Source organism: Mirounga leonina, unplaced genomic scaffold, assembly GCF_011800145.1.
Source record: "Mirounga leonina isolate KUSES-001 unplaced genomic scaffold, KU_Mleo_1.0 Mir_153, whole genome shotgun sequence".
NCBI lineage: Eukaryota > Metazoa > Chordata > Mammalia > Carnivora > Phocidae > Mirounga > Mirounga leonina.
Genome location: NW_023270387.1, coordinates 15,982,697 through 15,997,537, shown reverse-complemented (window position 1 = coordinate 15,997,537; position 14,841 = coordinate 15,982,697). Strand labels below are relative to the sequence as shown.

General features: G+C 45.2%; 1 protein-coding gene across 2 annotated transcripts in view; it reads right to left on the bottom strand.

Annotated features, from left to right (window-relative positions):
• Nucleotides 1-5,361: 5,361 nt before the first annotated feature.
• The window catches only part of POU2F3 (POU class 2 homeobox 3), a 100,474-nt gene continuing 90,994 nt past the window's right edge, over nucleotides 5,362-14,841 (bottom strand). Inside the window, exons 12-15 of one of the 2 annotated variants that reach the window (XM_035009142.1) lie at nucleotides 14,094-14,255; nucleotides 8,893-8,959; nucleotides 7,640-7,772; nucleotides 5,362-6,704 (exon numbers count right to left, since the gene is read on the bottom strand). In XM_035009142.1, the coding sequence (XP_034865033.1) occupies nucleotides 6,665-6,704; nucleotides 7,640-7,772; nucleotides 8,893-8,959; nucleotides 14,094-14,255 (402 nt within the window). In that variant the 3' untranslated portion in view covers nucleotides 5,362-6,664. The remainder of the gene's footprint in view (nucleotides 6,705-7,639; nucleotides 7,773-8,892; nucleotides 8,960-14,093; nucleotides 14,256-14,841) is intronic. The other variant, XM_035009141.1, reaches the window with a different exon arrangement.

The window sequence follows — 14,841 nt, the reverse complement described above, 5'->3', positions numbered from 1 at the left end:
CACAGATCACTAATTTGCCAGGAAAGTGCTTAGGCTTGGGAATTAGTAGTCCTTTTCGTGACAGCCCTGCCACCAACTTGGCGGTAGAATATAAGGCTTAAAAATAAACCCGGATTGGTTACTGACTCTGTGTCTTTGGGCAAGTTACTTAACTATTCTGTGCCTCCATTTTTCTCAAACACAGAACGCGGATAGTAATAATAGGCATCTTATAAGGCCATTGTGAGACTTTTACACGCTTTACCTATGTAAACTGCTTAGAACAATGGCGGGCCCCAGGAAGTCACTATATAAATGTTAATTATTGTGATCGGTGACACTTCCGGTAAATCCTTTCTCCTCTTTGAGATCTATTTTAATACCACGGAAAGTCAGTTGGAAGAGATGACCAAACAAGTATGGAGGCTCAAACGGGGTAAAGAGGGTATGTGGATTGGTTTATTAGGATGGGCAACAATGGGATGCTGAGGGGCCCAGACAGTCTTAAAAAGAGAAGTCGTTAAGTAGAGGTGTGAGCATTTACACCATGGCTGGGGAGTAGTGAATAATCTAGTTTTGACATTTATCTTGCCAATCTCTCGTGAGTAAGGATCAAACTGTTTTCATCTTTGTTTGTCTAATACCTGGTAGGAGGCAGATGTGCTAGATGTTCACTGGTTGGATGGATGGGAAATGAGCCTGGAAAAGTGTCTTGGAAGCATATTGGGGCTCCTAAACCTTGTTAATCTTCTATACCATTTAGGAAGTGTCTTCCAAATACCCTTGTAGGCTGTATCTTGAAAAGTACGATTTAGTAGGCTTAGTGTGGGGCCTAGGAATATGTATCTTTTAAAACTTAACCCACAGGTCATTCAGATATTAGTCATGTTTAAGAACCACTGCTGTCAGAGGACGTTAAATGACCCTGTTGCCAGCCTGAGATGCTAGACTGAGGCATCTTATTATGTGGGTAACAGGAAGCCTATGATGTTATTGGGCAAGGGGATAATGTTACCATGTTCTCCAAGCCCTTGTTACTCAAAGTGTGGTCCATAGCCCAGCAAAATCCACAGCTCCCGGAGTTTGGTAGAAACACAGAATCTCAGAATTCCAATGTGTAACCGAAGTTGAGAATCACTGCTATGCACCCAACTGAAGTCATTATAAGACGAATTGGAGAAGACAGCCTGCTTCAAGTGGGTTGGAACAGACCAGATAAGAGTTAATGAGAGCCTGAAGAAGGAGAACGGGGAAGGATCCATTTCACTAAATGGATACTATGCAAATCTCAACTTTCCCCATTTGCTTATAATTGTTGTAGTATTTTTTTCTTCTTCCAGTATCTGAATTTGGAACTACTTTCTTGCTGCCACCATTTTCCAGGGAAGAACAGAATACTAAAAGGCTTCAGGGGTCTAAAGGCTGGGCGGATAAGGGAAAGTTCTTTCCATTGAAGCCTTTAATGGGCCTTTATCCTAGGGTGATTAATAGTCCAGGTTCAAGCTTCATTACCTTGGATTAAATTTACTAATTTACATATGTTTGGCCATAACCCTTCTTCTACCAAATCAGATACTAGTCAACAATGGCATCCCCCCAAGAAGTAAAGGAGAGCAGGGGACAGGAAGCTCTCCACCAATTTATTAGAATAATAATGACAATAATTGTGATCATAATCACAATAATAATAGACAACACTTATTGTACCAGGCTTTGTTCCAAGCACTTTATGTATATTATTAACATTTAATTCTCACAGGTCTATGAAATGGGTACTCTTGTTATCCCCATTTTATAGGTGAGAAACTAAGGCACAGAGCAGTCAAGGAACTTGCTCAAGGTGACATGATTAGTAGGAGGCAGATTTGAGTATGAACCCAAGCAGTATAGCTCTGGAGGTTATGCTCTCAACCACCAAGATATGCTGCCTGAACTTGACTAGAATCCCCTATAGATGTGTACTGTATTATTAGGTATTCACAGCTCCTAGCCTCAGTGAAGGGCACTAGAAGTTATTCAGAGGTAAAAAAAGGAATTTAATTTTAAAAAATCTTAATTGCCTATTATGTACTAGGGACAGTGTTGGGTTTTTTTTTTTTTTTAAGATTTTATTTATTAATTAGCACAAGCAGGTGAAAGGACAAAGGAAGAGGGAGAAGCAAGTTCCCAGCCGAGCAGGGAGCCTGACATGGGGCTCGATCCACGACCCTGAGATCATGACCTGAGCCTAAGGCAGACGCTTAACTGACTGAGCCACCCAGGCGCCCCAGTATTAGGCACAGTGTTAATCATGGGGATATAGAGAAAAAGAGCCTCCACTATAAGGAGCTTCCCACAGTCTAGAAGGAGAAGCAGAAGAATCAGCAAATGCAGTACGTAAGATACAGCAGAGTGCACAGGGAGGAGGGGCACTGAGCCTAAAACCTAGGGGCTCAGGGCAGAATTCCTGACTTCAGTCCTGGAACTAAGTTTATTCTCTGAGTTTCACCAAAAGTCCTTAGTATTAGGAGCCCACAGCTGGGCCCACCAGTCTTGAGTCAACTAAAAACTGAAGTATGAAAATTTGAAAAGTAGCAGGAGCAATTCTTCTCTTTCTTTCTGCCTGGGCAATGACTGGTTTTTGTCCATAGATTCTCTTGTGCCTAGTTAGCTGCTGAGGAAGCTAACCAAGCTTTGGTTAAACTTCACTGGAATTTTATAGAATCATGCATACATGAAAAGTGAATCAGTGCCCGCTTCCAGATTTGACTCTGTTAAACAGTTGTCCAAGACAATGGAAATGGAAGCTACTGGAGGCTGAGCAGTGAGGCTACAATTCTGCATTTCTTTCATAAAAACCATGGTCAAATAGCCCAGAAATTGACCCTCATACAGAGTCAACTGATCTTTGACAAAGGAGTTAAAGCAATACAATGAAGAAAAAATGGTGTCTTTAACACATGCTGCTGGAACAACCACACATCCACATGCAAAAAAAAAAATTGCATCTAGACCCAGACCTTATACCCTTCACAAAAATGAACTCAAAATGGATCATAGACCTAAATGTAAAATGCAAAACTGTAACATTTCAGGAAGAGAACACCTAGATGGAGAAAACCTAGATGACACTGGGTATGGTGATGCCTTTTTAGATGCAACAACAAAGACACAACCCATGACAGAAATAATGGGTAAGCTAGACTTCATTAAAATTAAAAATATCTGCTCTGCAAAAGACAAATATCAAGAGAATTAGAGGACAAGCCATGGACTGGAAGAAAATGTTTGCAAAAGACACATCTGATAAAGGACTGTTACCCAGAATAGACAAAGTACTCTTAACATGCAACAATAAGAAAATAAATAACCTGATTAAAAAGTGGGCCAATGACCTGAACAGATACCACACCAAAGACATATGGATGGCAAATAAGCACATGAAAAGATGCTCCACATCATATGTCATCAGGAAAATGCAAATGAAAACAGCTGAGCTTCTACTATACACTTATTAGAATGACCAAGATCCAGAACACTTGGCAACACCAGATGCTGGCGAGGATGTGGAGCAAGAGAAACTCTCATACACTGGTGGGAATGCAAAATGGTGCAGCCACATTCTGTTGGGAGACAGTTTGGAGGTTTCTTACAAAACAAAATATACTCTTACTGTATGATCAAGCAATTATGCTCCTCGGTATTTACCCAAAGGAACTGAAAACTTCTGTCCACATCAAAACCCCACACACAGATGTTTATGGCAGCTTTTGTCATAACTGCCAAAACTTGGAAGCAACCAAGATGTCCTTTGGTAGATGAATGGATAAACTATGGTGTATTCAGACAATAGAATATTATTTATCCAGTGCTAAAAGGAAATGAGCTATCAAGCCATGAAGACATGGAGGAATTTTAAATGCACATTACTAAGTGAAAGAAGCCAATCTGGAAAGGCTATGTACTATGATTTCAACAAAAGGCATTCTGGAAAATGCAAAGCTATTAGAGATGGTAAAAAATCAGTGTTTGCAGGGTGTAGGGGGGAGATAGATGAACAGGTGGAGCACAAAGGTTTAGGGCAGTGAAAATACCCTGCATATTACAGTGATGAGTATATGTCATTATATTTTTATCCAAAGCTGCATCACGTGCAATACCAGGAGTGAGCTCTAAGATGAACTGTGAACTTTGTGTGATTATTGTGTGTCAATGTAGGTTCTTCCTTGGTTTAAAAAAAAAAAAAAGTACTTTCTGGTGAGTGATGTTGATAATGGGGGAGGCTATGCACGTGAGGGGGCAGGGGTGTATGGGAAATCTCTGTACCTTCCTCTCAATTTTGGTGTAAATCTAAAACTGCTCTAAAAAAATAAAGTTTTTTTAAAAAGATGAAATGAATGAAAACCAGCATGTGGTTCGTGCCCATCCAGGGATGCCAAAAAAAAAAAAGAGAGAGAGAGAGAGAAAAGAAAAGAAAACCAGCATTGTAAACAGTGTAACTACCCATGGGCTCCTGGGTCACAGAGTTGTCCCTTTATATATTTAAATGAGTCCCAAAGCCTCCTCTTGATGTCTCTTTGCTGCATACCTAGCCCCTTCCAACTGGATCTTTTCTTGAGACAGTAACCACTACCAGTAGGCTTTCTTCTCCAGCTTCGTGACATGAAATATTTGTCTGAATATAAGGCCCATTCAAACATTAGAAATAGGTAAGTCTTAATTACTTACATATAGATTTCCCACTTGGATATTGTTTACAACAAATGTTTCGTCCCAATTTCAGTTTTTCCCCATGAGCCATTACATTTTTGAAGGGCCTCCCTTTCCCACAGGTCAGTGTTTCCTTCAGGAATGGTAGCTATTTAAATTTTTATTAACCTAAGAAAAACCACCGCGAGAGCTTCCTTGTCCCTCAAGCTCCTCAGCAAAAGTCACAGTGCATTCAAAAGCCAAATATATTTGATTATTGGATTATGCTTTGCCTGACATATCTATTGCTTCCCATTGTGAATCTTTAATAATTGACCTTCAGGATATCTGCAATATGAGCTTTTCAGCCTCTGCTTCCATCTCTAAAGTCTGAATGACTTGGCCTTAAACATTTACCATCCTCCCGCTTAAAAATCTTCCCACCAGTTTCCTGCTACTCTGCCCTCAAGGTAGTTCTGTCAAAAAGAATAAGAACTCTGAACTCTTCAAAGCCCTGTATTAATGTTTGTCATCTTTAGCTTCAGTCTGGAGAGTAACAGACTTACTGCACCAATTTGAAACATTTTTCCCCATCCCACTTCTTTTAAGTAATCTCTGCACCCAATGTGGGGCTCAAACTCGCATCCCTGAGATCAAGAGTTGAATGCTCCACTGACTGAGCCAGCCAAGTACCCCCCCATCCCATTTCACTATATGCACTCATATCCCCTCCCCTCAACAAAAGACACAGAACAATAACCTAACCCTCTTCTTATCAATAGTGGAATCATTTTTATCATAACTATACAAATTTATTTAGGAACAGAGAGATTCCTTTGAATCTCAACATTTTCTTGGATATACAGTCTTTTTTTTTTTTTTTTAAGTTTACCATTTCTGGAATGGCTTCATGTTACATCTCTACACACTGGCCCACAAAGAAGGAGACTAGAGATAATGTTCCCGAGAAGTCAACAAATATTCCCAGCCCATGTGGGAACTCTCTTGTGGAAGGTAGCACAGTATTTCACACTTTGGCATTTTTTTTCCTTTCTTTTTCTTTTTTTAAAAAGGAGATAAAATATTACAGAGATATCTTCAAAATTCACACCTGAGTTAAACATTTTGCTGGAAAATTCCACATTCAGGAGAGAACGTAGCTGCAAAAACAAGAAGGGGCTATATACAGGTATTTTGCCAACATAATTGTTATGTGTTTGCTTTTCTGTTCTTCCTCCTGCAGGCAGGGGAAGGGAGAGAGGACCAGATAAGGACAAGGAAGGAGAGAAGGAATAAACACTCCTGAACTCTGGGGCAGGTGTAGAACACAGAAGAGCACCTGTGGGCAGAGAATTGTGCCCATGGGACTGAGGGTGGCTCAGCCTTCTGTAAAGAGGAGGGATCCTGGAGAAGGCCATCATGAGTGGATTTGGTTCTAGAAAAGGGGGCGGGGCTACAGAGAACATGGGGTGAAATGAAGAGTCAGTCAGAAAAGTTTGCTCAACAGAGAGAGCATCCAGGCTTTGGTGGAGACATCAGATTCCAATCTTTTCACAGATTTTAGAGATCGGTTCAGAGATTGTGGCCAAGTTTGGAGTCAAAACCATGATCTCTCCTTCTGGCTGTTTGGCACACCAGGCAAACTGCTGTCCCCAGAAGCCCACAGATGAGTTGGAAAATAACGGCAAGGTGTCCTTTCTCAGAAAGACTACTGCCATAGGGAAGCCATGGGAAGTATTTGGAACAAGGATTGGAGGACAGGGAAAGAAGGTGAAAATGGTGAACACCTGGTGGGGGGGGGGGGGGATGTGATTCAAGGGCACTAGGAGCCAGTGCATGGTTTAGTCACAGTTTGGATCTCTGGAGGCCCTCACTCTTGAAGAAGCAAGAGTTTGGGTTGACAGTGGGGATTCTCTTCCACTCTTCTGACAGTAATCTGTCCATACAGAGAGGGCGTAATTCCCTTCCTCCCAGGGGGACATGCAGGGCCAGGTGGATTCAGAGAAACTTTTTGGCCTCAGTGGAGGTAGGTGGGATGATTCCATCTGTACCAAGATCTGGAAGGAAGAAAAAGCAAGTCAATCCTAAAGCTGCTAACGGGATGAGGGAAGGGGCGAATGGGCAGCGAACTCCTAACAGGTATGGGGTTTCTTTCTGGAATTAGATTATGGTGATGGTTATGCAAAATTGTGAATACACTAAAATCCAGGCGTCGTACACTTTAAATGATAATTTTTACAGTAGGTGAATTCTATCTCAAAACATTTTTTAAAAATGTACATTATATGGGTTTTTTTTCCTCCTTTTTTGGTGGGAGAGGTTGAGGAGCCCCAATATTTTGGGCTGTGCAACCGTGGGCTGGTAAGAGCTGGCTGCCTTGCTGAATGGCCTGGGTTTGGACAAGAGGATTCATCTCTTCCCACAGGGTGACTGCCTAATTTTCAAATCTCTGCTTTGTTCTGACTCAGGGAAGAATCTCTCAAGGCACGTGCTGCGAGAATAGCTTTCAAAAGGAGCAGACTCGTGGGCCCCAGAGGCCACTGCCTTCACTGCATCACAGGTGGGAGCTCGAGCGAGGGAGCGGTAGTCCTTCTCTCTCGTTCTGTCAGCCACACTTGGCCACTCCGGCTCACGTCGGAACACCTCAAGAACAGGGTTCCCGGCATGAAGAAGAACACTCCTAAGCCCACTGAAGGACCTGGCCCTTTCTAACAGGAGTGTTTGGAAATTTCCACCCTCCCAGTGAGGATGGAAATTTTGGCTTTGTTGACATCAGCTCCTTGCCAGGACTGCTCCCTGGCCGAAGCTTCTCTTTAAAGCCCACTCCCTAGGGACATGGTCCAGCCCAGCTGTCCACTCTGTCTCCCCACCCCTGCCACCCCACTCCCCTTTCCAGCCCTGTGACGAGCTTTCTTTCCAGAGCTATGGACCCAACTTCTCGCGTGTCCCTTGACCCTGCTAGGATGTCGCGGTACTCTCTCCTCCACCTTACCCCGAAGAGTTAAAACTGGAGGAGCTCACTGCCACTTTGGAGTTATTTTGAGATGCAGTGGGGCTGTTGGCCTGGAGTCCTGAGCCGGGAGATGAAGACCTGCTGTTGTTCCCAGGGGAACAGGATGACGTTACTGAGGATGAAGAGAGGCAAAAACAAGGGGAAAATGATGCTGCTGGGTCCTGGGACCTCCTGACATGGCCCTCAGACATGTCTCCCCAGAGAACTCCCACTTCTCCCGGACTCCCACCCACCTGCCCACCTCCTGCCACGTTAGCATCAACACCCGGCCCCAGAGGGGCTCTCATCATAAATACTCCTCTCAGCGCGGGCCCTGAAGAGCGGCATGGCTGGTTCTGCAGGTCTGAGACTTGCCAAATGCAAAAGGACAGATGCCAAAATCATCCTACTCCAGGACACACCCTGGGCTGGGCATATGTAGCCCCAGACCAAGAGAGGGGAGGGGCCAAAGAACAGGAACTCTTGGAAAGGAGGAGAGGAGCAGGAGAGAGAGAGGAACAGTGAACAGGAGAGGGAAAGAGAATCTGAGAGCACAGCCTCTCTGGTGTGCCCATTTCCACAAAAAAGATACACAGGCTTCTAGAAAGAGCACAGCCAGGAGAGAGGAGCCCCAAGTCTCAGTCCCTGGCCATTCACTAAGCAACTCTGGCCCATGGTGCCTTGCTTCACTTCCCCAAAGCACATTTTTGTCCTCTGTAAAATGGCAGATTTGGATGCTCATTTTTGGATTTCCCGAACAGCGTTCCGGGAGTAAGGTGACAGATACCTTACCATCCAAGCAAGCCAAGACACTCTGAGGAATGGGAGGCAGTGCGGTCGAACATTATGTCAGGATAAGAGGCAGACACTGGGACTGTCCTGGGCATCTCCAGACAGATGGTCACCCTCCTAGTTCTTTGAAAGTCTCTAAGTACTTTTTGAAAAATAGAGTTCGGTAGGAAACTGGTTTGGGAAGGCCTGCCTTCCACACAGCTCCTTTAGGGATGTTAAATGCACTCCGGTGCTGAGAAGTGTGGCAACTAAGACAGAAAGCAAACACTTGCTTTCATCTTGGCTTCTCCAGCATTTCCCAAACTTACTCGATGGTGGAACCCTTCTTCTCCTAGCACAGATCTTCCTAGCCTTCGAAAGACATTTAAGGAATGCTGACCTAAGCAGTTACCGTTCACCTCTACCATCCCCCTGTTGAAAGGACTTCTGGAGTTATTCAGAAACCCCATGGCAAAGCTCACCTGTTCCAGGCATGGTGCTGTGGACAGGAGGGACAGAGAGGGGGCCCAGAGACCCAGAGGGAGAGACCTGAAAGGCAACAGAAGTTTGTAAATGTCTGTGTCTGCTTCTTTCTCCGATCTTGAGTGCTTCTCCCAGGGTGCCGGGCCCCCAGAGGACAGACAGCAGGACTCAGCTTCCTTGATGACGGCCTAGTTCCAAACCTACACTTCATCCCCCACTTCCACAAGAAGGCCTCTGGACCACGGCAGCATTGGCTCAGCTCTGGCCTAATCCAGCAGGGGCTGCCCGCTGCCGACACCGGGCCCTGCCTTCCCTGCCGTGGCCCCTGGCAAGGCTCTTCCTCACGGCCAGGTGGGGTGATGAGCGGTGCCTCTCGGCTCCTGCTGGGGCAGACACTGTCTGTTGGCTATCTATTCGCCAGACCCCAGTTCTTTTTTTTTTTTTTTTTATAAAAGATCCCTTTGCTCAGGGCAGCAGAGCCCAGCAGCTTCCCAGCCTGATGTAGGAGAGGACCCCCAACTCCCCAGAAAAAAACTGGAGGGGCTGAACTTTGGACGCTGAAGCTTTTCATTTGGCCCTGGAGACCTCACAGCATCATCAACTCTGAGATCGGGAAGGAACTTAAGAGGATTCAGTTTAAGCCCTTCAGGACTCTCCCCCTTCAGATTACTCCCTTAGCACAACCTAGAACAAGATGTAATAGGAAGAATGGACTTGGGGGCCCAACAGATCTGGGGGTGAGAACCTGGTTCCACCATAACGCTCCATGTGACTTTGGGCAAGTGACCTAACCCCACTGAGATCTGGTTTTCTCATCCATGGAACAGAGCTAATACCTCCCCTATATTTCCTTTTAATTAATATTTAATGAGATGAGCTTCCCCCTCAATGCTTGACAAAGAGCACCAGGCTTGTTAAATGTTAGTTGCCTTCCTCCCTGAAGTTAGTCACCGACTGTCTCTGGACGCTGTTCACCTCTTCTTCTGAGCTGAAGTCTGCATACCTTGCCTCTGCTTCATTCTTCTCACGCCGACAGGGCAAGGACAGGGGAAGGACGTTGGAAGGAAGTTCTGCTCCGGGAGCTGGGATTCAATGTTCCTCCCCTCCCTGGTTTGGATCATCCCATCCCAACAGGATGCAGCATGTACTCATTTCCCAATTAATCAGCTGCGGCTCTTCTGTCTTCACTTACTTGCCCATTTACAAGGAGCCTCCTCAGTAGGCAGGGGGCCCACGAAGGGTGGGGACAGGTGTGGGGCCGTGTGGTAAGAGATGTTATCAACCAGCTCTCTCCCTCTCCTCCTCCTCCTCCCTTCCCTACTGGCACACCTGAGAAATTTGTTGTTGTTTTAAAATAAATAATGTATTTAGTCACTGTGACCAGCTTCTTCTGTTTCCTTCTGGAGGCAGGCTATGCATATGCAAGCAGATATATATATCTTGGTATATATGACTCCCCCTTTTTAATTGTTTACATAAATGGTAGCATTCTGCCCACAGTGGTTGGTGCCTTTTTTTTTTGGCTTAACTGTATATCCTGGAGATCATTTCATATCAGAGCAGAAGAAACTATGTCCTAGTCCCAAGAAGACTGTCCCAGTGAGACCTGAGGAGAAGATAGAGTCAGAACATTTTCTCCCTCTGCTTCCTTCATAACATCACGAGCATGAACGGTCATTACTTATTTAACATCTTTCTCCCCAACTAGGCTGTCGGCTTCCTAAGGGCAGGACGATGCCTGAGGAGTTCTACCACAGTGTCTACTACCATGTCTGGAACTTTGCAGGTGCTCAGTAAATATGTGTTGCATGAATGATGAGAAGGAATCAGGCTCCTTCCCAGGTCCTCTATGCTTCCCACTGCTTTTCTCCATGTGGGTGTCCTGGGTTGGGCTTGAACCAAATTGAGAACCTATTTCCCAAAGCCCTGTGTTTAAAGATTTCAATGCTCTTCTGACATGGCTCCATTTCCTTAACATGCCCGACATAACCTCATCCCCGCCCAGCACTCCTGCCTCCTCATTCACCCTCCCCGGGTTCCAGCCCATTCCAGCCTGCTATGCTTCCTCTTTCCACCCTGCCCAGCCTCAGGGCCTTTGTATACACTCTTTCCTCTGCCTAGAATATTCTTCCCTACACTCTCTCCTCCCTGTGCACCCGCACCCCCATTACTGTCTACTTACGCTTTGGCCGTCAGTTTGAGCATCATTCCTCTGAGAAGCCCCTGACACCTTGCCCTAGGTTAGGTCCTCTAAATCCTCCTGCATCCCCTCTGGAGATTTTATCCCAGAGGGCATTTGTTCAATGTCTACTTTCCCCTCTGGACTGCAAGCAGGGATCCTAAGCGTCCTGTGCACCCCCGTGTCCCAATGCCAAACATTTGGTGGGTACTCAATAAATATTTAAGAAAGGAACCGTGAATGAATATCATGTTGCCTCCAACTTCAAATTTTCAATGGTTCCCTAGAGCTTGCGGGGTAATTTAGTATCTGCGGCCCATTGTGATCCAGCCCTCATCAACTTCTCTTAGTCCCCAAGCCTTTGCTTCAGCCAGATGGAAATGCTTGCGATTCCCCAAATGCAGCATGTTGTTTTATAATTCCGTGCCTTCTCACAGATGGTTCTTTCTGCCTGGTATGTTGTTCTCACTAACTTCTAATTTGTTCTGCAAACAAATTAGGGGGTCAGCCCTCCCAAACTCCATTCTGATTGGAGTGTCTTTGATCTGTGCTCTTCTGGGCTCCCAGAGCACCCCTACAGGGCTCCTCACATCTTCACTGCAATGTCTTGCCTCTTCTGACTCCTCCTTCTTAGTGTCCTCCCTTGATCCTCTTCCTTTACCCGTCCCTCAAATGCTGGTGTTCCCTAGGGTTAAGATCTAGACTTTTCTCTTGGTTCCTTTGTGCAAACTCCATAACTGAGCTCCTCCTCCCCCAGGATTTCAGCCACCATCTTATGCTTCTGATTCCCCCATCCATGTTTCTATCTTGGCCTTCTCTCCTGACCTCCAGACCCATAATTCCAGGTGCCCAAGGACATTTCCACTTGGTGTCCCACAGGCTTCACTGTACATTATAAGGATGTAAAGAATGGGAATCGTCCCTTTTTCCCACTCCCAAATCAGCTCCCCCCCTGTGTTTTTCTGTTCCATCAATGGCATACCACCTGCCCCATCAACCCAACCTGAAGGCTGAGAGTCAGAGTATTCCCTTTCCTTCATCGTTCTCCTTGCCCCCACCCGATTTCCCATTCATTACCCAAGACCTAATAATTCTACCTTCTAATTATCTCTTGAGTCTCTCCCATCCCCTCATTCTTACCCGCTAGGTTTACTTCGGCCCTCATTACTTCTCTCCTGGATAACTGCAAACACATTGTAGCTGGTTTCCCTACAACCAGTCTTGCGTCTCTCAAAACCACCCTTTATACAGCAGAGTGATCATTCCAAAAGCCAAATCTGATGGTGCCAATGGCCTGCTCAAAATCCTTCAGTGACTCCTCTAAGGCTTCAAATTCCTTAGCATTGCACATTGTCACCTCAGTCTGGCCCTTGCTGGTCTCTTGCAGCCTCATCTTTCAACATCCCTCCACAGGGAACCACCTTTAGTTCCGGGAATGTGTCATACATTCATTCTCCCTGCTCCATCCTACTGTTCTCATACTTTCCCCCATGAGAACTCCACCCTACACTTATTTGCCTCTTCACTCCTTATCCTTTTAGACTCAGCTCAGGTATTAATTATCTCCTTGGGGAAGCCTACTCTAACCACCACCTTGTAAGGCTTTGTTAGCTGCAACTGCTAAGTTCTCCTCGAGAAATTAACACGTTGTTTTTCATTTGTTTATTTGTCTGTCTCCTCTGCTAGGCGGTGAGATCCTCCAGGACAGGGGAGAGATGTTATTTATTTGTGTAACCCTAGCACTCTGCACAAAGATCAATATATAGTAGATGGTCAAGGAATGTTTGGTGAAAGAATGAACAATGGTGTCATTTTTATGAGACAGCTATGTTCCACCCCAGACAAGGCTGATTTTTACCCATCTTTGAGTGCTGGAAGATTTGAGGACAATGCCATTGTCCTCAGTTCCCTTAACCTTCTAACCGTATATATCATCCCCAAAGATGAAGAAGAACTTTCCCACCTCTACCCTCCAGGCACTATCTCTCCCTGGATGGAGAAGATATTTCTTATTCCCCAAACTTCCAAGTCTGCCTAAACCGCAAATTATTCCCAGCCCTGACCTCCAGGATCATAGATACAACTGTCTACTTGACACTTCCTCTGGATGCTTAGATGCACGTCTAGCTTAATCTGACCAGCTCCAAATTCGTAGTCTTTTCCCTCATATCTGTACCTCCGGCATTCTTCATCATCTTAAAAAAAAATGGCAACACCTCCGACCAGTTGCTCAGGCCAAAACCCTTGAAGTCACCTTGGCTTCATTTCTCATACTCCGTATCTGAGCTGTCAGCACATCTTGTTGGCTCCATGGTTGAAATGTATTCAGAATCCAACCACTTCTTGTCACCACCATGGCTACCTTCTTAGCCTAAGCTACCTCTATTCTCAGCCTGGGTATTGTAGTTCTCCTCACCCATGTCCTGCTTCTAGATTATTCTCCACGCGGCAGCCCACCTCAGCCAGCTCAGACTTCTTTGCCCACAGTTCTCCAGTGGCTTACTTCATACAAACTCAAAGCCAGGGTCCTTTCAGTGACCTCCATGAGCTTGGGTAGTCTGCTCTGTGTTACTCCTCTGACTTTCCCTCCTATTCTCTCCTCCTTCCTCAGCCTGCCCCAACTACACTGGCTTCCTTCTCTCCCTCAAACATGCCAGGTCTTTTTACTTACTGGTCCCTCTGCCTGGAACACTCTTTGTTCTAGATAGTTCTTTCCTTCTCAACACTTTGGGCTCCACTCAAATGTCACCTGACCAGGGAGGTCCTCTTTGACCTCTCTATTAAAAAAGCATCTCCCCACAGTTACTTTCAATCCCCTTACTCTTCTTTATTCTCGTTTATATTATGTAGATTCTATATACGGCATATTTTTGCTTATTTATTTATTTGTTTATTTATGGCATGCCCCTCGCAACTCCCAACTGCCATCTTCCCCAGGATGGAGAAGACTCTTTGCCCTCCAGGCACCATTCCTGTCCCTCCCCCCAGTGCTTGGTGGCAGCTTGGTTCCTAATCACTCACCAGGCGGGAGTTGTAGACGGGTGATTTCATGGGTGTGGTCACAGGGCAGTTGATTCGCTTCTCCTTCTGACGTCGGTTGCAGAACCAGACTCTTACCACCTCCTTCTCCATGGACAGCTGCTCTGCAATCATGGAGATCTCCTCGGAGCTGGGTTTGGGGTTCTACAGAGACCAAAGGGATAGAATGGTCAACAAGAAAAGGGAATAGGGTCAAGAATCAGGGAATGGGGGCCAGATGTTCCAAGGAAACAAGATAGAACAAGGGATGGATCAAAAGCTTTAGAATCAGACCTAGGGTGGAATACTGGCTTGCTTTATCGGTTACTGTGTATCCTTAGGAAACTGCCTTAACCTCTCTGAGCCTCAGTCTTACATCTATGAAGTGAGAATAATAATATCTACTAATAGGATTTTTGTGAGGATAAAATGAGAAAATGTGTGTAAACTGCCCAGCATGGGGCCTGCCACAGAACAGAGGATCCATAGATGTGGTTCGCTTCTCTCACTTCTTCCTTCAGAAGTTCTGAAAAGAGGAGTCTCCTGCTGAGTTGGGTGGGGCACCCGAAACCCATGTTCCCCTCATGACCTGATATCCTTTTCTTGTGTTATTACTTCCTGTCCTACCTCAAAATAGGAAAAGATAGAGCCAAAGCATGTGGATCCATCGAGACTGAGGAGATATATGTATTATATATTGTATATATTATATATATACAATATCTATATTATATATAGATATTATAATATA